This window comes from Rhinopithecus bieti, unplaced genomic scaffold, assembly GCF_001698545.2.
Source record: "Rhinopithecus bieti isolate Rb0 unplaced genomic scaffold, ASM169854v2 scaffold_26199, whole genome shotgun sequence".
NCBI classification, from domain to species: domain Eukaryota; kingdom Metazoa; phylum Chordata; class Mammalia; order Primates; family Cercopithecidae; genus Rhinopithecus; species Rhinopithecus bieti.
This window is the reverse complement of record NW_016811775.1, coordinates 163,544-185,232: the sequence shown is the minus strand read 5'-3', so window position 1 is coordinate 185,232 and position 21,689 is coordinate 163,544. Positions and strand designations below refer to the sequence as shown.

The following is a 21,689-nucleotide window of genomic DNA, read 5'->3' as shown; positions in this document are numbered from 1 at the left end:
TTTGAGATGGAGCCTCGCTCTGTCACCCAAGCTGGAGTGCAGTGGTGTGATCTCAGATCACTGCAAACTCTGCCTCCCGAGTTCAAGCAATTCTGCTGCCTCAGCATCCTAAGTAGTTGGGATTACAGGCGCCCACCACCACACCTGGCTAATTTTTGTATTTTTAGTAGCGACAGGGTTTCACCATGTTGGTCAGGCTGGTCTTGAACTCCTGACCTCCTAAGCCGCCTGCTCTAGCCTCCCAAAGTGCTGGGATTACAGGCGTGAGCCACTGAGCTCGGCAAAAAAATTTTTTTTTTAATAGTCAACTTTACCTTAAAAAGAAACAAAATGCTGATACGTGCTGCAACAGGGGTGAACCTTGAGGGCATTATGCTATGTGAAATAAACCAGTCATAAAAGGGAAAATCCTATATGATTCCATTTATAGGAGGTCCCTAGAGTCATCAGAATCATAAAAACAGAAGGTAGCATGGTGGGTGCCAAGGGCTGGGGGAGGGGGAACAGGAAGTTGGTGTTTAGTGGGGACAGAGTTACATTTGGAAGATGGAAACGTTTGGGAGATGGATGGTGGTGATAGTTGCACAGCAATGTGAATGTATTATACTTAATGTCACAGAACTGTATCCTTAACAATGGTTAGGATGGCAACAGTATATTAATGGTTTCGAATAGCTAGAAGGAGGAGCTTGAATGTTCCTAACAGAAAGAAACAATAAAGGTCTGAGAAGATGAATACGCTAATTACCCCAATCTGAGCACTGTGCATTATATGTATTGAAACATCACTATGTACCCCATGAATAAGCACAATTATGACTTGTCAATTAAAAAATATTAAAAAGTTAAAAAAAAATTAGGATGGTAAATTTTATGTCATGTGGGTTTGCCACGGATACCGAAAAAAAAAAAAAAAAAGCCCTGAAAATAAAACTAACCAAGCCAACTTTAATCATGGACACAGACAGGTTCCAGGGACAATGAATGTGCCAGCCACTAGACCACATCCTTGTTTTAACAGGCCCAGAAATGCCAGTGCTTCGCTTCTGGAAGGTTCTGGGAGAAACAACCGAGTCAGCAGAACCATGGCTGGACAGAAGGCAGCACTGGCTTTGTGCTTCTCTCTCTGTCACTGTGGCGGCTGAGGGCTTCTCGTTCCCATTTCTCAGGGCTAAATATAGCCCAGGGAATGAAACTCTGCACCGGCCACCAGTAGGGAGACTGTGAGCCGTCACGAGGAGCAGGCTCAGATGACAGGGACAGGGTGGAAGATGGGGGAGAGGGACAGGACTGAACAGGGAAAAGCAACCGAGGCCCTTCCATGCCAAGGCAGCCCGTCCATCTCAGATGCTGCCAACAGGACCCGAATCTGCCCTTGCCTGGGTCCCCGACAGGCTTGGGGACCTCTGGGCACAGGACATGCTACCCAGCAACACAACAGACACACATGGAGGTTTGGACTGTTTGAGCTCATTTAACCCTCTCATGAACCCCAGGAGTGGGTACATAATCATCCCTACCCTCCCAGGTGAGAAAACTGAGGCATAGAGAGGTCTTTTTTTTTTTTTTTGAGATGGAGTCTCACTCTGTCACCCAGGCTGGAATGCAATGGTGCTATCTTGGCTCATTGCAACCTGCACATTCTGGGTTCAAGCAGTTCTCCTGACTCACCCTCCCAAGTAGCTGGGATTATAGGTGCTTGCCACCATGCCCAGCTAATTTTTCTATTTTTAGTAGAGGCAGGGTTGCACCATGTTGACCAGGCTGGTCTCGAACTCCCGACCTCAGGCGATCCACCCACCTTGGCCTCCCAAAGTGCTGGGATTACAGGTGTGAGCCACTGCGCCTGGCTGAGAGGTCAAATTACATGCCCACAGTTCTGTTGTGGGTTGCAGTCGGTCCCTGCAGAAAGATGCATTGAAGAAGTCCTAACCCCCGGTACCTATGAATTGGAAATAGGGTCTTTGCAGATGGAATCAAGTCAAGATCAGGTCATTAGGGTGGACCCTTATCCTACCTGATGAGTTTCTTTATAAAAAGGGGACATCTGGGCAGAGTGCAGTGGCTCACATCTGCAGTCCCAGCTACTCAGGAGGCTGAGGTAGGAGGATTGCTTGAGGTCAGGAGTTTGAGGCTGCGGTGAGCTATGATTGCGCCACTGCACTCCAGCCTGGGAGACAGAGCAAGACCCTGTCTCTAAAGTAAATAAATAAACAAACAAATAAATAATAAGAAAAGGAGAAACTTGGGCACAGAGACAGCCTTGCACAGAGGGAGAGGGTCATGTGAAATGGAGATGAAGGCGGAATTAGGGCGATGTGTCTACAAGACAAGGAACACCAAGGATTATTGGGAAACCACCAGAAGCTACGAGAGAGGCAAGAAGGGACTTCAGACCAGGTCTCAGAGGCACCACGGCCCATCTGACCTTGATGATCTGTGGACTCCTGGCCTCCCGAACTGCGAGAGAATAAACAAATTTGTTGTTTTCAGCTACTGTATTTGTGGTTCTTTGTTATGCAAGCTACAGGAAATAAAGGAAGTCACTCAGCTACTAAATGGCAGAGGGGGCCTCCAACCCTCCCACCTCTCTGCTTTTATCTCCTCCCCTTTTCCCTCGCTCACTCCGTTCCAGCCACCTGGCTTCCTTGCAGTTCCTCAGCCACGCCAAGCACAGTCCTACCTCAGGGCCCTTGCACAGGCTGTTCCCCCTGCCTGGAATGCTATTCCCTGAGACTGCTACATGGTTCCCCCTCACCTCCTTCAGGTTTTTTACTCAAATGCCACCTTCTGAGGGAGGCCTCCCCTGATGGCCCTTTACAATTGCATCCCTCATTTCTGGTCCCCACTTCCTGTTTCTTTTTTCCCTTTTGCATTTCACCACTTATACACTTTACTTATTTCTCTTGTTCTCTCGTCTTCCTGGCTGGAATGTCCATTCAACAAGGGCAAGGGGCTTTGTCCTTTTTGTTCCCTCCTGTATTCCTGTATTCCCAGCCCCCTAGGACAACATCTGGCACAGAGTTGGTGCTCAATAAGTGGTGTCTGTTGAATGACTGATTGAGAGTTGGGTCCAAGTTCCTTGCATAGCTCAGATTGTCAACTCCAAGCCAAGTTTCCTCCTGAATTCTCATCTGCACCATCTTCTCTGGGGAGTGGGCTTCTGCTGCCTGATTTTAGAGACACTTTTTCTCTTCCAGACTCATTCAATTATTCAGTTCCATATTCTGCATTCAACAATTCACAGGGAAGAAGTTGGTGGAAGGCTGGGTGCAGTTTTGGATTAGGAGATGGGCTTTCCCTGGTTTGGGGGTGGGGGTGGGTGGATTTTGTTCAGGAGCAAAATGAAAAGTACATTTTACAAGCACAAAGACTGGAGATGCCATGGCTGTTCTACGATAATTCATCAGCAAAGATGGGGTCACAGATCTCCCCTCCTCGTTCTCATCTCCTCTTTGGCAGTTCAAGTTAAGGGAGGGATATGCACAAGTCTAGATTCAGGGAGGAGAGTGGAGGAGGATGGCTTGCTCATTTGTTGAATTCATTAATAATACGGGGAAGGATGTGCTCGAGAGATTGCCTTGTCTTTCTTCCAAGGGCTCAAAGAGTTCTGCTGCCTGGAACACTGTTTCCCATTAATGCTGCCATCAAATATTTCCAGCAATATGGTGGGATGGTCCTTCCTGGTCCCTTTGGGGTTGGCTGAGGACATGCTAAGTGCTGGTCAATGAGGAGTGAGTGGAAATAGCCATCACTTTGGAGCCAGAGCAGTGAATTTTTAGTGTAGGACCTTCTGGCATTCCTTTTTCCCTTCTGGAAGAGCAAATGGCAATGTTCTAGGTGATTAGCTAGGTCCCAAGTGACTACACTGAACAGAGCCCCCCTTCTTCCCCACTGCCAACCTGCACTGGACATGTAGCATGAGCAGGAAATACATCTGTTGTTAAAAGTCATGGAGCTTTTGGGGATGTTTGTTACTGCAGCATAACTTGGCTGCCCTGACCAATACATCTTTCTAATTAATTTTTTATATTTTGTAGAGAGGGGTCTCTGTGTTGCCCAGGCTGATCTTGAACTCCTGGAGTCAAGTGATCCTCCTGCCTCAGCCTCCCAAAGTGCTGGGATTACAGGCATGAACCACTACACCCAGCCAGATTGATACAGTTTGATATCTCCATAGTTTGCTCCTTCACCTTTTTTTTTTTTTTTTTTTTTCAGATGGAGTCTTGCTCTGTTGCCCAGCCTGGAGTGCAATGGTGTGATCTCAGCACACTGCAGCCTCTACCTCCTGGGTCCAAGCAATTCTCTGCCTCAGCCTCCTGAGTAGCTGGGATCACAGGCACCCACCACCATGTCCAGCTAATTTTTGTATTTTTTAAAATAGAGACAAGATTTCACCATGTTGATCAGGCTGGTCTCGAACTCCTGACCTCAGGTGATCCACCTGCTTCGGCCTCCCAAACTGCTGGCATTACAGGCATGAGCCCCTGCACCCAGCCTCCTTCTGGTCTTTCTTAAATGCCAACTTCTGATTGACTCTTTTATGGATCCCATGAGGCAGGTGAGAAAGTGTCTGTCTCCTGCATGTCTGATGGAGAACATACATTCTTCTCATCAGCACCTGGACATTTTCCAAGATAGACCGCATGTTAGGCCACAAAACAAGTCTCAACAAATTCTAAAATACTGGAATTCTGTCAAGTATCTTCTTGGACTACCCTGGGGTAAAACTAGAAATGAATACCAGGAAAAATTCAGAAACGATGGAAATATATGGCTATTAAACAACATGCTCCTGAATGACCATTGGGTCAGTGAAGAAATTAAGATGGAAATTTAAAAACTTTTTGAAACGAATGAAAATACAGACACAACACACCAATACCTGTGAGATGCAGCAGAAGCAGTGCTGAGGGAAGTTTACACTTGATCTTAGCTAAAGGGCCAAGAAGCAATTAAGAGGGAAGTGTATAGCATCAGATATCTACATCACAAAAAGTAGAGGCCGGATGTGGTGGCTCACGCCTGTCATCCCAGCACTTTAGGGGGCTGAGGCAGGAGGATCTCTTGAGCTAGGGGTTTGAGACCAGCCTGGGCAACACAGTGAGACCCCGTCTCTAAAAAATAAAAATAAAAAAAATTAGCTGGGTGTGGTGCTGTGCACCAGTCGTCCCAGCTACTGAGGATGCTGAAGTGAGAGGTTCGCTTGAGCCCAGGAGGCAGAGGTTGCAGTGAACCAAGATCACGCCACTGTACTCCAACCTGGGCACCACAGTGAGACTGTCTCAAAAAAGTAAAAAAACCAAACAAACAAAAAACTACAAATTAAGAACCCAACACGTACCTCAAGGAGCCAGAAAAGCAAGAACAAACCAAACCCAAAGTTAGCAGAAGAAAGGTCAAGTTCAAGATCACAATCAGTCAATTATTTCCGTTCTCTGAACCTCTGCCTGGAGCAACTCTGCCTTTAGGTCTTTGCTTGGCCAATTTCTTCTTATCACTCAACCCTTAGATCCACTGTGGCCCCGTCAGAGAAGCCTTCTTGGACCTCTCAGTCAAAAGGACTTGCCCCTTCCTGCAGCTCAGCCAGACATCTCATTCTCTTCCCAGCACGTTCCACTGTCTGAATCATCTTGTCAACTTATGCACTTCAAGATTGTCATCTTGAACATCAGCTCCTCGACGGTAGAGATTTTCCTGTCTTAATCTCAGTGTCCAGATCAGCACCAGGCACATAGTAGGTGCTTGCTAAGCATTAGTTGCATAGTCAATACAAATGTTCCTGGGGTTCCTGTTGGTGGATCATTTTATTTATTTATTCATTTTTTTGAGACAGAGTCTCACTCTATCACCCAGGCTGGAGTGTGGTGGCACAATCTAGGCTCACTGCAACCTCTGCCTCCCGGGTTCAAGTGATTCTCGTACCTCAGCCTTCCAAGTAGCTGGGATTATAGGCATGCACCACCACGCCCAGCTAATTGTTTCTTTCTTTTTTTTTTTTTTTTTAGTAAATATGGGGTTTCTCCATGTTGGCCAGGCTGATCTTGAACTCCTGGGCTCAAGTGATCTGCCCTCCTCAGCCTCCCAAAGTGTTGGGATTACAGTGGTGAGCCACCACGCCCAGTTTGGTGAATCATTTAAATAATAAACACAGACAGGAAATGTGTTTATCCCAAATCCAAATAATTAAGCTATTTTTCTGGGAAAGGAGAGCCAGAAGGCAGAATTATGGTCACATTAGCCAAGTCTTTTTGGGCTGATGAAATACTCCCCACATTTGCCTTGATTCCTGCCACTTCCGTGCCTTGGTGGATGGAGAAACTGATGCTGAGAGAGGCAATGTGATGTGCCTGGATCACATAGGGTGCAGATGGCATGGGTGGGATTAGACCCGTCATTCTGGCTTACAACTGACTGATTTTTTCCCACTTCACCCCTTCTCTGTACTTGCATAGTATTTTAAGTATATAACAATGGGCCCAAGAGAGCTTCAAGGGTAAGGGATGTTACTGATTCATCCCAGTATTGCTGGTGGCGCCTGGTGCTTAGAAAGCGCTCCATAAATACTCATCAAACAAATTAATGGCTGAGTCCCAGCAAAATCCTTAAGTGCCTTCTGTTTTATGGTTTATTTTCTTCTAATTTTTTTGAGCATGGTTCAGGCAGAAAAAGCATACAGGATGTTAAAACAAACAAACGGACAAAAAGACACAAAAAACTCAGCTCAGGAGAACACCCAATTTTCCAGTATACGGGATAAACACGGGGGTGGATTTGACTGTGAAAAAGCGGAAGTCTGACAGTGACCATGAGGGAGGCCGTGTGTCCCACTTTACACCCGTTTTAGATCATGCCAGGCCTGTGAATTATTTTTTCAGTCCTCTTTTTCCCCTTTCACCCTCAAAACGGTCCTGGTTTGGATCATACATTACATAGGCTATCCGTTCATGAAGTCTTTTTTTTTTTTTTTTTTTTTTTGAGACAGAGTCTCACTCTGTCACCCAGGCTGGAGTGCAGTGGGGTGATCTCAGCTCACCGCAACCTCCACCTCCTGGGTTCAAGCGATTCTCGAGTCTCAGTCTCCCAAGTAGCTGGGATTACAGGTGTGCACGACCACACCTGGCTAACTTTTTTGTATTTTTTATTAGAGACGGGGTTTCGCCATGTCGGCCAGGCTGGTCTGGAACTCCTGACCTCGTGATCCACCTGCTTTGGTCTCCCAAAGTGCTGGGATTACAGGTGGGAGCCACCATGCCTGGCCAATCCATGAAGTATTTTATCACCTTCCGTCATCAGCTCTTTCCTTCATCCTCACTCACTCCCCTCTGGACACCTGGGCAGCCACGTATCCTCACAAATGCCAGGAACATCCTGCCTGAGGGCTTTTGCACTGGCTCTTCCATCTACCTGGGCTGCTTTTCCCTGAGATACCTCCATGGCTCCCCTCATCTCTTCATGTCTTTTAAAAAAGCCTCAAGCAATTGCTGGCCTCAAGCTATGGTCTCCTGCCTCAGCCTCCCAAAGTGCTGGGATTACAAGTGTGAGCCACCACACCCAGCCAGGGACATGCATTTATGATCACTAACTAAACATAGTTTTGCTGCTTTATTATTTGACATTCACCAAAGGAGAAAAGGAGAGAAATGTTTATTTATTAAGGAAAATTTTAAATTGATTATATATATATATATATATTTTGAGACAGAGTCTTGCTCTGTTGTCCAGGCTGGAGTGCAGTGGTACAATCTCGGCTCGCTTCAACCTCTGTCTCCTGGGTTCAAGCAATTCTCGTGCCTCAGCCTCCCAAGTAGCTGGGACTACAGGTGCCTGCCACCATGCCCAGCTAATTTTTTATATTTTAGTAGAGACGGGGTTTCACCATGTTGCCCAGGGTGGTCTCGAACTCCTGAGCTCAGGCAATCTGCCTGCCTTGGCCTCCCGAAGTGCTAGGATTACAGGCATGAGCCACCATGCCAGGCTGATGGATGTATACATTTTTTGGATACATATGATATTTTAATGCATTCATATGATTTGTTCCTTCAGATCTTTCTTTTTTCTTTTTTTTTTTGAGACAGTTCTTGCTCTGTCATCCAGGCTGGAGTGCAGTGGCAAGATCAGCTCACCGCAGCCCCAACCTCCCAGGCTCAAGCAGTCCTCCCATCTCAGCCTCCCAAGTAGCTGGGACTACAGGCATGCTCCACCATGTCCAGCTAATTTTTAATTTTTTTTTTTTGTAGAGATGGGGTCTCACTATGAGCCTAGGCTGATCTTAAATTCGGGCTCAAGGGATGCTCCTGCCTCAGCCTCCCAAAGTGTTGGAATTATAGATCATAATGGCCACAGTGCCTGGCCATTCAGGGTATATAAGAATAGCAACCTTTCATCTTGACAACGCACAAACTCTCTACTGTTTTATTCTATTCCTGACCTCTCACCACCCTCTAATGCTATTTCTAAGGCAGCGATCCACAAACTACAGCCCACGGGCCAGCCACCTGTTTTTATAGGTTCAAGTTTAATTGGTCAACAGCCATGCTCATTCACTTATGTGTTTTATCTGTGGTTACTTTTATGCTACAGAAGCAGATTGAGTCGTTGCGATGGAGACTGTCTGGTCCACAAAGCCTAAACTATTTAATGTCTGCTCTCTGCCCTTTTTATCTCAATTGATCACTGACTTTCCCCACTAAAACGTCAACTCCTCTGTGTCCAGAAGAGTGTCTGCATACAGTAGGCATTCAATGGTGGTTGTTGAATGAACCAGTGATTTACAGTCCAAAGTCTAACACTTTGATTTTGGTCAAGACAAACATCTATGAATGAAAAAGGGCTTGGGTCAAAGGTGATTCCAACCATTAGCAACGACTTGCCAAGGGACATGCATTTATTTATTTATTTTTAATTATTAGGTTTTTTTTTTTTTGAGACGGAGTCTCGCTCTGTCGCCCAGGCTGGAGTGCAATGGTGCGATCTCCACTCACTGCAAGCTCCGCCTCCCGGGTTCACGCCATTCTCCTGCCTCAGCCTCCTGTGTAGCTGGGACTACAGGCGCCCGCCACCGCGCCCGGCTAATTTTGTATTTTAGTAGAGATGGGATTTCACCGTGTTAGCCAGGGTGGTCTCGATCTCCTGACCTCATGATCCGCCCGTCTCGGCCTCCCAAAGTGCTGGGATTACAGGTGTGAGTCACTGCGCCTGGCCCCCAATTATTAGTTTTTTTTGAGACAGGGTCTAGTTCTGTCACCCAGGCTGGAGTACAGTGGTGCAATCACAGCTCGCTGCAGCTTCAAACCCTTGGGCTCAGGCAATTCTCCTGCCTCAGCCTCCCGAGTAGCTGGGACTACAGGTACACACCACCATGCCCAGCTAACTAATTTTTTCTTTTTTTAAAGACAGGGTCTTGCTTTTTGACAAGGCTGGTTTTGAACTCCCGGTCTCAAGCAATCTTCCTGCCTCAGCCTCTCAAAGTGCTGGGATTCCAGGCGTGAGCCACGATGCCTGGCCAGGGACATGCATTTATGATCACAAATTAAACACGGTTTTTCTGCTTTCCTAATTGACATTCACCAAGGGAGAGAAATAGAGAAGAGACACTCACAGAGAAAAGCACAAGGAAGGGTGAGGAAAAGGGAGAGAAGGAGAAGAAGGTGGAGAAAGAGAAGGGAGGGAGAGAGAGAGAGAGCCAGAGAGAGAGAGCACAAGAATAAAAGAGACAAAGGCTGCGCGTGGTGGCTCATGCCTATAATCCCAGCACTTTGGGAGGCCAAGGCAGGCAGATCACTTGAGGTCAGGAGATTGAGATCAGCCTGGCCAACATGGTAAAACCCTGTCTTTACTAAAATACAAAAAATTAGCTGGCCATGGTGGTACGCAGCTATAGTCCCAGCTACTCAGGAGGCTGAGGCAGGGGAATCACTTGAACCCAGGAGGCAGAGGCTGCAGTGAGCTGAGATCGTGCCACTGCACTTCAGCCTGGTGACAGAGCAAGACTCCATCTCAAAACAAAACAAAACAAAACCCCCCAAAATTAGCTGAGTGTGGTGGCACATGCCTGTAATCCCAGCTACTTGGGAGGTTGAGGCACAAGAATCGCTTGAACCTAGGAGGTGGAGGTTGTAGTGAGTTGAGATTGCGCCACTGCACTCTAGCCTGGGTGACAGAGTGAGACTCTGTCTCAAAAAAAAAAAAAAAAAAAAAAAGAGAGAGAGAGAGAGACAAAGAGAGGGAAAAAGAAAGAGTTAGAGAGAGACGGATGAAGGGTAATGAATTGTGTCCAGAGCTGTGTGTGAACCCTGGCTTTGTCACTCTTGGCTAGGGGACCTTGGCAGGTCACACCACCCCTGTGGGCCTCCGTTTCCTCATCTGGAAGATGGGGATAAAAATATCTTTCCTCACAGGACTGTTTTACAGATCAAGACACAATGCAAAGCTGATGCCAGGCACACAGAAGCCCTCAGCTAAAGGCAGCCCCAAATTAACTCAAGACACCCTGGTCCTGCCAGGTCCCCAGCCCCTCCACATCCCCTCCCTGGGGCCAACCAAGAGAGGGCAGGTCCTGTCCCTCATGAGGTGACCCCAATTTGCCTTGGCCTAGCTGGCAAAGAGGGTGTCGGGACCTTCCCCTGTGAGGGTAGAGACAATTTCTGGCTTTTCTGAGCCACATGGGGCACATATGGTGAGGGGGTCCCTGTGAAATGAGGCCACCTGTCGCTAGAGCAACACAGAGCCACCAGCTCTTGTCTCCAGCAAACAGTTTTGTTGCAGTACTCAAGGGGTTCCCCATTCCATCCCCTTGAGCTCAGAGAAATAGCCCTCAATCCTGTTTGCTGTGGGAGGCTGTAAATGGCAGAATCTGAGGATGCTGACACTGAGTGAGACAGAGCTAAGTTCTGACTCTCAATCGCTGTGCACAGCTCTGGGACTCAGTTTCTTCATCTGTAAAATGGGGATATTAAAGGCCCTAGCTCAGAGGGTTTTATATTTTTACCATCAAGGAATCCCAGGCTGATGTCTAGGGAAGCAGCCAGAACAGGGTGGCACAGAGGAAGTGGCCAGTCACCCATCTTGATTCCACAAGACTATCCAGAGCCTGCTCTGGCCCAGAAAGGTCCAGGGAAGAGGCTCATCTAGTGGGCATGGGAGTCATGTGGATCCTTTGGAGCCTCCAGGTCAAGAGCAGAGATGGGCTGTGTTGATGGAGATTTGTTTTGTAGCAGTTAGAAGTGAGTTGGATCTCACTTTTAGCTCAGAATCTCCAGTAAACCTGCATTTGTAGTTCTTGGGTATGGACAGAAACTCACACCATTCCAAAGCTCTTAGGGGGTAGGTTCACCTTGATGCCCAGCCAGTACCCCAATCCTCCTTCCTCCAAGAGGCTTGGCCTCCTAGAGCAGAGTCTCTCAACCTCAGTACTACTGACATTTTGGGCTGGGTAACTGGGTGTGATGGGGGCTGAGCCAGACACGGATGGTGAGAACTCCAGTTACCTGCTAAACTATCACCTCTTCTGAGGGGTTTTCCAGTCACAGTGACTGCAGAAGCCACTGGCAAGATTCTTTCAGTCTCAGCTTGGGGAGGAAATGCTTAGGGGTCTGTGGATAGAACTGAGGAGTCCCTGAATTCAGATAGAAAATAATTACCCCTTTACTTCCTCTCACTTTCACTGGAAGTGGAGCATTTTCTTCCAGGATGATCGGAGGTGGCAAACCGCAAAATCAGTGACCCCCATCACCAACAGAAATCATATAGTTCACAGATACCATGCAAAGTCTTTTAAGCTTAATACTCTCATGAAATCACAAGACTTATCCAACCCATCACTGGGACTTGTTGATGTGTTATAAAGAATCACATCTCTTAAACGACATCACAAATCCTTAAAAAAAATATTCTGGGCTGGTCTCAGTGGCTCATGCCTGTAATCCCAGTGACTCTGGAGGCTGGGGTGGGAGGAACACTAGAGGCCAGAAGCTTGAGGCCAGCCTGGGCAACATACTGAGACCATTTCTCTACCAAAAAAATCCAACTAGCTGGGCGTGATGGTGTATGCCTATAGCCCTAGCTACTCAGGAGGTTGAGGTGGGAGGATCGCTTGAGACCAGGAGTTTGAGGCTGCAGTGAGCTATGATTGCATCATTATACTCCAGCTTAGGAGACAGAGCAAAACCTCAAAAAACTGGGATTACGAGTTTTTGGGAAGAACACTATATAGGCATAAAATCAAAGGTTACATAATATCCACATCCCCGGGAGGTACTAATCTTCATCATTTGGTTAAAGTGGTATCTATCTGTTCCTCTACGATAAAACTTCTGTTTTCCTTTACCTACTCTATTCTTTGGAAATGAGTCATTAAGTCCAGCCTACCCTCAAAGAAGGGGAGATTAGTCTCCACCTCCTGGGGCAGTGGGGATGAAGTCTACATACTTTATTTTATTTTATTTTATTTTTTTTGAGACGGAGTCTCGCTCTGTCGCCCAGGCTGGAGTGCAGTGGCACGATCTCAGCTCACTGCAAGCTCCGCCTCCCAGGTTCATGCCATTCTCCCGCCTCAGCCTCCCGAGTAGCTGGGACTACAGGCACCCGCCACCTCGCCCGGCTAGTTTCTTGTATTTTTTAGTAGAGACGGGGTTTCACCGTGTTAGCCAGGATGGTCTCGATCTCCTGACCTTGTGATCCGCCCGTCTTGGCCTCCCAAAGTGCTGGGATTACAGGCTTGAGCCACCGCGCCCGGCCAAGTCTACATACTTTAAATGGAATTCTTTTATAAGAAAGATTTGCCTGTTTTTCATTTATCTTGTGTATTTAATAACAAAATAAAAATGATCATTTATTTATTTATTTATGTGTTTATTTAAGAGATAGGGTCTTGATATTGCCCAGGCTGGAGTGCAGTGGCGGGATCATAGCTCACTGCAGCCTTGAACTGCTGGGCTCAAGCAATCCTCCTGCCTCAGCCTCCCAAGTAGGTGGGACTATAGGCATGTGCCACCACACCTGGCTAATTAAAAAACATTTTTTTTTGAGACGTGGTTTTGCTCTTGTTGCCCAGGCTGGAGTGCAATGGCCTGATCTCAGCTCACTACAACCTCTGTCCCCCAGGTTCAAGTGATTCTTCTGCCTCAGCCTCCTGAGTAGCTGGTACTACAGGCGCGTGCCACCATGCTCAGCTAAGTTTTGTATTTTTAGTAGAGACGGGGTTTCACCATGTTGGCCAGGCTGGTCTCGAACTCCTGACCTCGTGATCCACCTGCCTCAGCCTCCCAAAGTGCTGGGATTATAGGCGTGAGCCACCGTACCCAGCTAATTAAAAAAAAAATTTTTTTTTTAAAGATGAATCTTGCTACGTTTCCTAGGCTGGTCTCAAACTCCTTGTCTCAAACAATCCTCCCACCTCGGCTTCCTAAGTAGTTGGGATTACAGATGTGAGCCACCGGGCCTGGCCACTTAGTATTGATGTATCAATCAATCAATCAATTATTTATTTTAGTGTGGACTCTCTGGACAGATTATATAAGATAAGGATACCCAGGACACTGTTTGCCCAAGAAAGGTTCGTTCTCCTCCCTTTCTCCCCGGTCTAGGAATGATCCCAGACCTTCTTTTTCCTCCCCCCTCACTATTTAGCAAGACAAGTTTAATTGGCTCACGCCAACTTGGGAGGCTGAGGTTGGTGGATCACTTGAGCTTATGAGTTTGAGATCAGCCTGGCCAACATGACGAAACCCCATTTTTACCAAAAATACAAAAAATTAGCTGGCCATGGTGGTGCACGCCTGTAGTCCCAGCTACTTGGGAGGATGAGGCAGGAGAATCACTTGAACCTGAGAGGTTAGCCAAGTGAGCCGAGATCATGCCACTGCACTCCAGCCTGGGCAACAGAGTGAGACTTCATCTCAAAAAAAAAAAAAAAAAAAAAAGGAAACTGTGATCATCATAGAGAAATTTGAATTTGAAGATACAAAGAAGTATTGAGAAAATCAAGACTCCCAAATCCCACCACCCGAAGGTCAGCCTGGTAGAGTGTCTTCCAGTTTTTCTTTACTTATGTTTTCATATTTGTACATTTGAGATCATAAGGTTTAGCTCATCTTGATTCCCTTTTAAAAACTCATTTTCCCTTCTCATCATTTTTTCTTTTCTAGTCAGGGTGAGCTGCCACTGTTCTCCATGCTGGGAATGATCTTTCCAAAACATATGCCTGGCTCCCTCCTTCTCTGCTCAAACATTGCCTCCTCTGAGGAGTCCTCCCTGATTGCCTGACCTAGACTAGGGAACCACACATCACTTGTTCTCTTGTGCAGCTTTCGCTCTGTTGCCCAGGCTGGAGTGCAGTGGTGTAGTCACAGCTCACTGCAACCTCCACCTCCTGGGCTCAATCAATTTTCCTGCCTCAGCCTCCCAAGTAGCTGGGATTACAGGCGCCCACCACCACGCCTGGCTAATTTTTGTATTTTTAGTAGAGATGGGGTTTCGCTGTGTTAGCCAGGCTGGTCTCAAACTCCTGACCTCAGGTGATCTGCCCACCACGGCCTCCCAAAGTGCTGGGATTACAGGTGTGAAACACCATGCCTGGCCTCCTTGATCCCTGTTTAAAAACTTGCTTCTCCCACTCATCATTTTTTTGTTTGTTTGTTTTTTGACAGGGTCTTACTCTGTTGCCCAAGCTGGAGTGCAGTGGCATGATCACAGCTTATTGCCACCTCTGACTTCAGGGCTCAAGTGGTCCTCCTGTCTCAGCCTCCTGAATAGCTGGGACTACAGATGTACGCCACTATGCCTGGCTAATTTTTGTATTTTTGTATTTTTTTTTTTTTGTAGCAATTGGGTTTCACTATGTTACCCAGACTGGCCTCAAACTCTTGGGTTCAAGTGATCCACCCTCCTCAGACTCCCAAATTGCTGGGATTACAGGCATGAACCACTGTGCCCAGCACCCCCCACTCATCGTTATATGGTGAGCCTTTCCCCTGTATCCTTAATATTCTCCCAGCAGACGATTTTTAATGATGACATAATATGCCATCATACGGAAGGATCATACGGTATTTAATCGATCTATTGTCGGCTTTCAATTGCTTCCAGTTCTGTTCTAATTTTGTAAATAACTCTGGGATGCATATCCTGATATAAACCTTCGACAGCATCGCTGATGAGTTGAGCTTAGATTTCTTCAAAAGGCATTTAAACCAGGAAGCCAAGGGAGAAAAACAAGAAACGAATACAAAATCTGGAAGGGAATCAAACACGTCCCGTAGGTGAGCTGCCACTGTTCTCCATGCTGGGGATGCTCTTTCCAAAACATCTGCCTGGCTCCCTCCTTCTCTGCTCAGACATCGCCTCCTCTGAGGAGCCCTCCCTGATTGCCTGACCTAGACTAGGGAATCACCCGTCACTTGTTCTCTTGTACAGCTTTCATTCCTACTGGGTTTCCCATAGTACACACACATTTGCTTAGTGTCTCCTGTTTTCTGGGTGGTTTATTATTTATCATGTTTACTGTTTGCATCTGTCTCCTACCAGAGTGGAGATTTTAGTCTATCTTCTACGTTGCAGCGTCTCCAATCACCTAATCATTACCTGGCACTCAATAAATAATTACTGGATAAGTGAAAGGATGTTAAGAGAATAAATATGGTGCTAGGATCTTACAAAAGGCTGCCTATCCAGGTGGGCGGCCTCAGCGGTACATCTGTGTCCGTGGATTCCAAGACGCTTGGAGCGACTGTCTCTGGACTCTCCGTTTACCTCAACTACTAGCTTGTTCAGAGCTGGGTAAAGGAAGTTGGCTGGCAAGGCCACACCCACTGGCTTCGGCTCCAGCACCAGTCATGGAGGACAAAGATTCCAGACATTCTGCTTGCCTACGGCCAAACAGAGCGAGGTGTGCCCAGGACACACCACGGCAGGGCTAGCCCAAGGGAGACGGCTGGGCACGAGGGCAGAACCCAAGAGTGCCCCAATGCGGCAGCTGTGCCCTCCTCAGCAGAAACTCAAAGATGGGCACCTCAGCCCCTGCGCCCTGGCATTGACAGACGCTACTGGTTGTTTTAGGGGTGGAGAGGGGTTATCTCACTTCGGGAAGCCCCAGACAAGAATCTACATGCAATTCATTTATTTAGGAGGTGTTATAAATGGAATTGTGTCCTCCTGCTACACACACAAAATGCTTAAGTCCTAACCCCTGGCACCTCAGAATGTGATCTTATTTGGAAATAGGGTAATTGCAGACGTAATTAGTTAAAATTAGGTTGGACTGGAGTAGGGTAGGTTCTGATCCAATACAACTGATGTCCTTCTAAGAATAGGAGAAGAGACACAGACACACCAAGGGAGGATGCTACTTTTTTTTTTTTTGAGAAGGAGTCTCATTCTGTCGCCCAGGCCGGAGTGCAATGGCATGATCTTGGCTCACTGCAACCTCCACCTCCCAGGTTCAAGTGATTCTCCTGCCTCAGCCTCCCAAGTGGCTGGGATTACAGGCACCCGCCCATCACGCCTGGCTAATTTTTGTATATTTAGTAGAGACCGGGTTTCACCATGTTGGCCAGGCTGGTCTCAAACTCCCGACCTCAAGTGATCTCCCTACCTTGGCCTCCCAAAGTGCTGAGATTACAGGCATAAACCACTGCACCCAGCCTGGGAGGGTGCTATTAGATGACAGAAGACTGGAATGGAGAATGAAGGCTCTAGAAGCCAAGGAATCCCAAAGATTGTGGGAAATCAGCAAAAGCCAGGAAGAGGCAACGAAGGATCCTCCCCCGGAGGCTTCTGCGGGGCGTGTTGTCAGCTCTGCTAACATCTTGAGGTTGGACTTCTGGCTTCCAGAACTGTCAGACCATAAATTCCTGTTGTTTTAAGCTACCCAGTCTGTGGTGCTTCATTATAGCAGCCCCAGGAAATAAATCTAAAAGTTCATCCCAGGAAATACCAGGCAGGGAAGGGAAGGTGGTAAGTGAAGGGTGTGTAAGTGACCAGGTTAACCCTGCAGGAAACCAGAGCCTGATCCCACTGGAGAGATGCAGGGCAGAGCAAAACGCCTGACGGGGAGGGAGCTGGGGTATTTATCCACTGACTTCTCCAGGCACTGGCTGGAGGCTGCTCCTAGGGGTTGTCCATGCAGGCCAGGGGATCACAGCAGCCCCAGAGAGGCAGAGAGTGACAGGTGATTGCAATATAAGGCATCCCTGCCCTCAAGGAACCTCGGTCCTCTGGCCAACGGTTTCCTGACAGAAACCTTACTGACATTTGGGCTTGGATCATTCTCTATGGTGGGGCAGAGGTGGGGGATGCGGTACATTGCAGAATGTTGAGTAGCACCCATGACTTTCACCCACTTGATACCAATAGCATCCTCCTTCCCATCCAGTTGTGGCAATCAAAAATGTCTGCAGACCCTGCCAAGTGTTCCCTGGCGGCAGAAATCATCCCCGGGCGAGAAGCTGTGTTCTAGGTTCACATTAAGGCCAAATCATTGCATGGGCTGCTAACCAAAGGACGAGGGTGGGATGTAAATGCATGGAAAGTGCTAGAAAGCTACTCTGAGTTAGTGGTTAATAGCAGGGCCAGGGAGGGGAATAAAGTAAGACCTCTCACACCTCACTCCACTTCCTCAGGCGCTGCTGGAGCTGTTATGATGAAAAATTCATGCACATTTCTAAAAGGAACACCATTCAGGGTGGGGAATTTGATTTACACGGAGGTCACCCTGGGCCAGGATCAGTTCTAAATACTTCATGCGAATCCACCTTACTCAGTCCTCATGCCTCGTGAGGTGGGACTATGCTTCTCTTCGTTTTGCACATGTGGAAATAGGGGCACAGAGAGGCCAAGCACCTTGTCGAAGGCTGCACAGCAAGGAAGTGGAAGAATCGGGAGGAACCCAGGCAGGCTGACACCCGAGTCTCTGCTCTTAACCACTCAGTTTGTGTCCCCAGAGGTGGCTTAGCTCTAAGCTTAGAGGCTTCCAGGGCAAACACCCTTTGGACAACGATACTTATAACTGAGCCCTCTGGAAATTCACGCTTCCTGTCCCACCACTGGGCACACCCCCAGCATCTTAATCTGAACCCCCAGATGCTTTCTCTGGTCATCCAACCCTGTGACAGATCCCTTTTTTATGCTCACAATTTTTTTCAGCTCCCAATCCCCACTCCCATTCTCTCCCTGGGTTCTCTAGCCTTCAGGAGGGTTCATTTCCTGCTGGAGCCTCCTCTCACACCAGCCTTGCAAAGTAAAAACCTAGAACCCATAAAAATTCCCCAGTGAGTTCTGGCCAATTGGGTCTGACCCTTTGTCCAAGCTGTTCGCAGGTGAGGGCCAAGAGAGGGCCTGAGCTCAGATCTGCCACCTGTTCCCAGAGATGCTACGCTCAGACGAGGTTTTCATGCAAATTAGAACACCATGTCCCTTCCCCACATCCTCTTTTCTGTCAATAAATTATCATGATAACAGCAGAAATCGTACGTTGTCTATGATATGAATGACATTCTTGTGCAGTGCGTGACAGGCGCAACTGTTCATGGAGCTCCTTTTGCTGCCTACTCCCAACTAAAACGGGCCTTTGTTGATCAGGATTACAAGGATGAGTTTTTGCAAATCTCCCTCCACCCACAAGTGGGGAAATTCCTTAACCCATTTATGCTGGAGGTTGCAATTTTTTTGTGTGTGAAAAATCAGACCTTAGTGATGACCTTGAGCAGCAGGATGTAAATAACTCCCACAAAACTAGCATTCCAATAATGGAACACTAGGCATAAATGGGTTGTTAAGGAACATACACTAGAGCCAAGAGGAAAGTTCAGCTTCTCTATGCACAGGAGGAAGCCAGGTATTGCTCCCTAGGAAGGCCAACCCCTGGCCTAAACTTAAATGGTAATTTTGGCCCTTACGGCTGGTGAAGATAAGATCTCCACAGGTCAACAGAGCTGTGTGTGTGTGGAGAAGCCCCAGGGTGCTCTACGGGGTCACTACACTTATGGCATCCTTGTGTTTGATCCTGAATCCTTGGCTCTGCCCCACTCCAGCTGCTGACACGTGACCTGCCTGGGGACTGCTTACCTGCATAGTAGGTGAGGGAAGGTGAACTGTGGTGAGGACAGAGTGGGGTTTAAAACTTGCACACCTAAATATCTATCAGAATTATAAATGCATTTAGGCTGGGTGCGGTGGCTCACACCTGTAATCCTTGCACTTTGGGAGGCCGAGGCAGGAGGATTGCTTGAGGCCAGGAGTCTGAGAGCAGCCTGGGAAACATAGTGAGACCCCATCTCTATAATTTTTTTTTTTTTTTAATTAGCTAGGCATGGTGGTGTGTGCCTGTGGTCCTAGCTACTCAGGAGGCTGGGGTGGGAGGATCACCTGAGCCCAGGAGTTCAAGGCTGCAGTGACCTATGATTGCACCACTGCGCTCCAGCCTGGGTGACAGAGGGAGACCTCGTCTCTAAAAAAACAAAACAAAAATCTTTCCCCAAACTAAAATTATAAATGAATTTAGTCTTTGATCCTGCAGTCCTGCTTCTGGGAATGGACACCCTCCAACCCCCTAGCTATATCTGCAAAAGTATGACGAGGTACATGCAACATTGCTCCTGGCACAGCAGCATCATGTTCGATGTCAGTGGACAGGAAGCCAGTCAAGCATTTCTCTTCATGGCAAACAAATAAATTATGGGCAGTGACACAATAGAATGCTACGCAGCTGTGCAAAAGAATAAAGAAGGCCAGGCGTGGTGGCTCACGCCTATAATCCCAGCACTTAGGGAGGCTGAGGCGGGAGGATCACTTGAGCCCAGGAGTTCCAGACTAGCCTGGGCGACATGGTAGAACCCTGTCTCTACAAAAATTAGCTGGGCATACTAGTGTGTACCCATGAAGAGACCGTCCATGTCCTGCAATGGAAAGATCTCTAGAACGTGTGGTTATGAGAAAAAAAAAAAATCACAGAATTGAACAGCACGTATAGAATGCTATTCCTTGGGGTAAGAAAGAGGGGGGAGGATATAGATTTGATTATGTTTATAATTGCATAAATAAACACTGGAAGGATATTCTGAGGAACTAAAGGGGTTGCATACTGGGGGAAGAGGAAATAGAATGCAGGGATACATCTTTCCAGAAACATCCCTAACATTTTTAAGATCTAGGGCAAGAATACAAAAAAAAGACCACATACTACGGGGAAATATTTAAAAGGTAACTAGATAAAACATGCTTTATGCTTCTACTTTGCAAATATACCTTCCTTTATACTTTGGAAGGTCACGGTGGAATTTAGAATCCAGATATCTGCACTGGGTTAAGGTGTGGGGAGAGCCAGCCCTGTTCCTTTCTCTTCCTAGTCATGGCTCTGTCCTGCCAGAGGGGCTCCACACACGTGTGGGCATTCCAGCTTGTACATCCAAGCTGGCCACATTTGTGCCAACAGCCACCCCTCAGATATCCTTGGCCCTCAGGTGGGTTACTAACAAATCCATATGAGAATCACATGCAAGTTCATGGAATCTGGGCATGAACAGGAATTCTGGGATCCTGGTAACTCCAAACATGGTCTAGAAAGTGAGGCATAAGCTCTCGGTAGACACGTCCCCTTGGCTCCAGGAACTTCTCATCCCACGGGGAGTGGTATGGCCGGAGGAGGGCCAGGTGAACCTCAGTGCAGGGCCCCCTTGCCTACGTCCAAAGATATCACTCTATCTTTTATCTGTGTTGATTTTGGATCACATAACCTTTCCATATTCAAAAATCTAAAATTTTACCTAAACACTTGCACAATGAAAAATGATGTTGCATCTGGGGGCCCTCCAGACTTCTACACCCTATAGTTAGAGTTCTGCTCGTGAGTCACGGTAATCTTCCAAAGCCTGAGCTACAGGCCAGCTTCACTGGGGCTGTGTTATCCTTGGGCTGCCTCCCCCAGCTCAGGGTCCCTCCATTGCAGCCTTGGAGTCTCACTGGTCCCAGGAGGTCACCTCCCTGAGACTCTGATTGTCCACACACACCGTCCCAGCATCACTTACATTGTAGAGGAGATCAGTCCACCCTTCCATGGTTATGCACTGGAAAACAGTCAGCACTGCAAACAGGATGTTGTCGAACTGAGTGATCCCGTTGTTGGGCCCTTCCCAGTAGGGCTGACATTTGGTCCCATTGGGGCAGGTGCGGGCGGGCTCTTCTGTCCCACATGGAGCCGGAGACTCACCCTGAATGTCATCTACAAAAGGGAAGGGGAGAAAAGTCAGGGGAAGGAGCAGGGAAAACCAGCTGTGAGAAATAGGGACCCAAGTGACTCCATAATGCTGTTGGAACAAATAACTATTGGGACAAATGTGATCAGTCTTCAAAGAAATCAATGTTTGGCTTTGTGGGTCTATTAATTGTTTTCTATTGATTAATTTCTTCTCTGAGTTTTACTACTCTTCTCTTTCTGTTTTCCATGACTTTTTTTGTTTTGTTTTGTTTTGTTTTTGCTATTCTTTTCCTAAACTTTGGAGATGGATGGATTAACTGCCTTTAAGGCTATAAATTGCCTTTAAGTGTGGCTTTACCTGCATCTCAAAAGTTTGTTATGCATTATCATTATTGTTCAAGTAAAATATTTTCCAATTTCCATTCATATTTCTTTTTTGACCTACGGGTAATTTAGATGTATTTGTTTTTTAAAAAAACTTATTAGATATATATACCAT

General features: G+C 47.2%; 1 protein-coding gene across 1 annotated transcript in view; it reads right to left on the bottom strand.

Moving 5' to 3' along the window:
- The window catches only part of CACNA1A (calcium voltage-gated channel subunit alpha1 A), a 267,197-nt gene that overhangs the window by 143,779 nt on the left and 101,729 nt on the right, over nucleotides 1–21,689 (bottom strand). Inside the window, exon 7 of the mRNA XM_017895048.1 lies at nucleotides 21,021–21,214. Within this exon, the coding sequence (XP_017750537.1) occupies nucleotides 21,021–21,214 (194 nt within the window). The remainder of the gene's footprint in view (nucleotides 1–21,020; nucleotides 21,215–21,689) is intronic.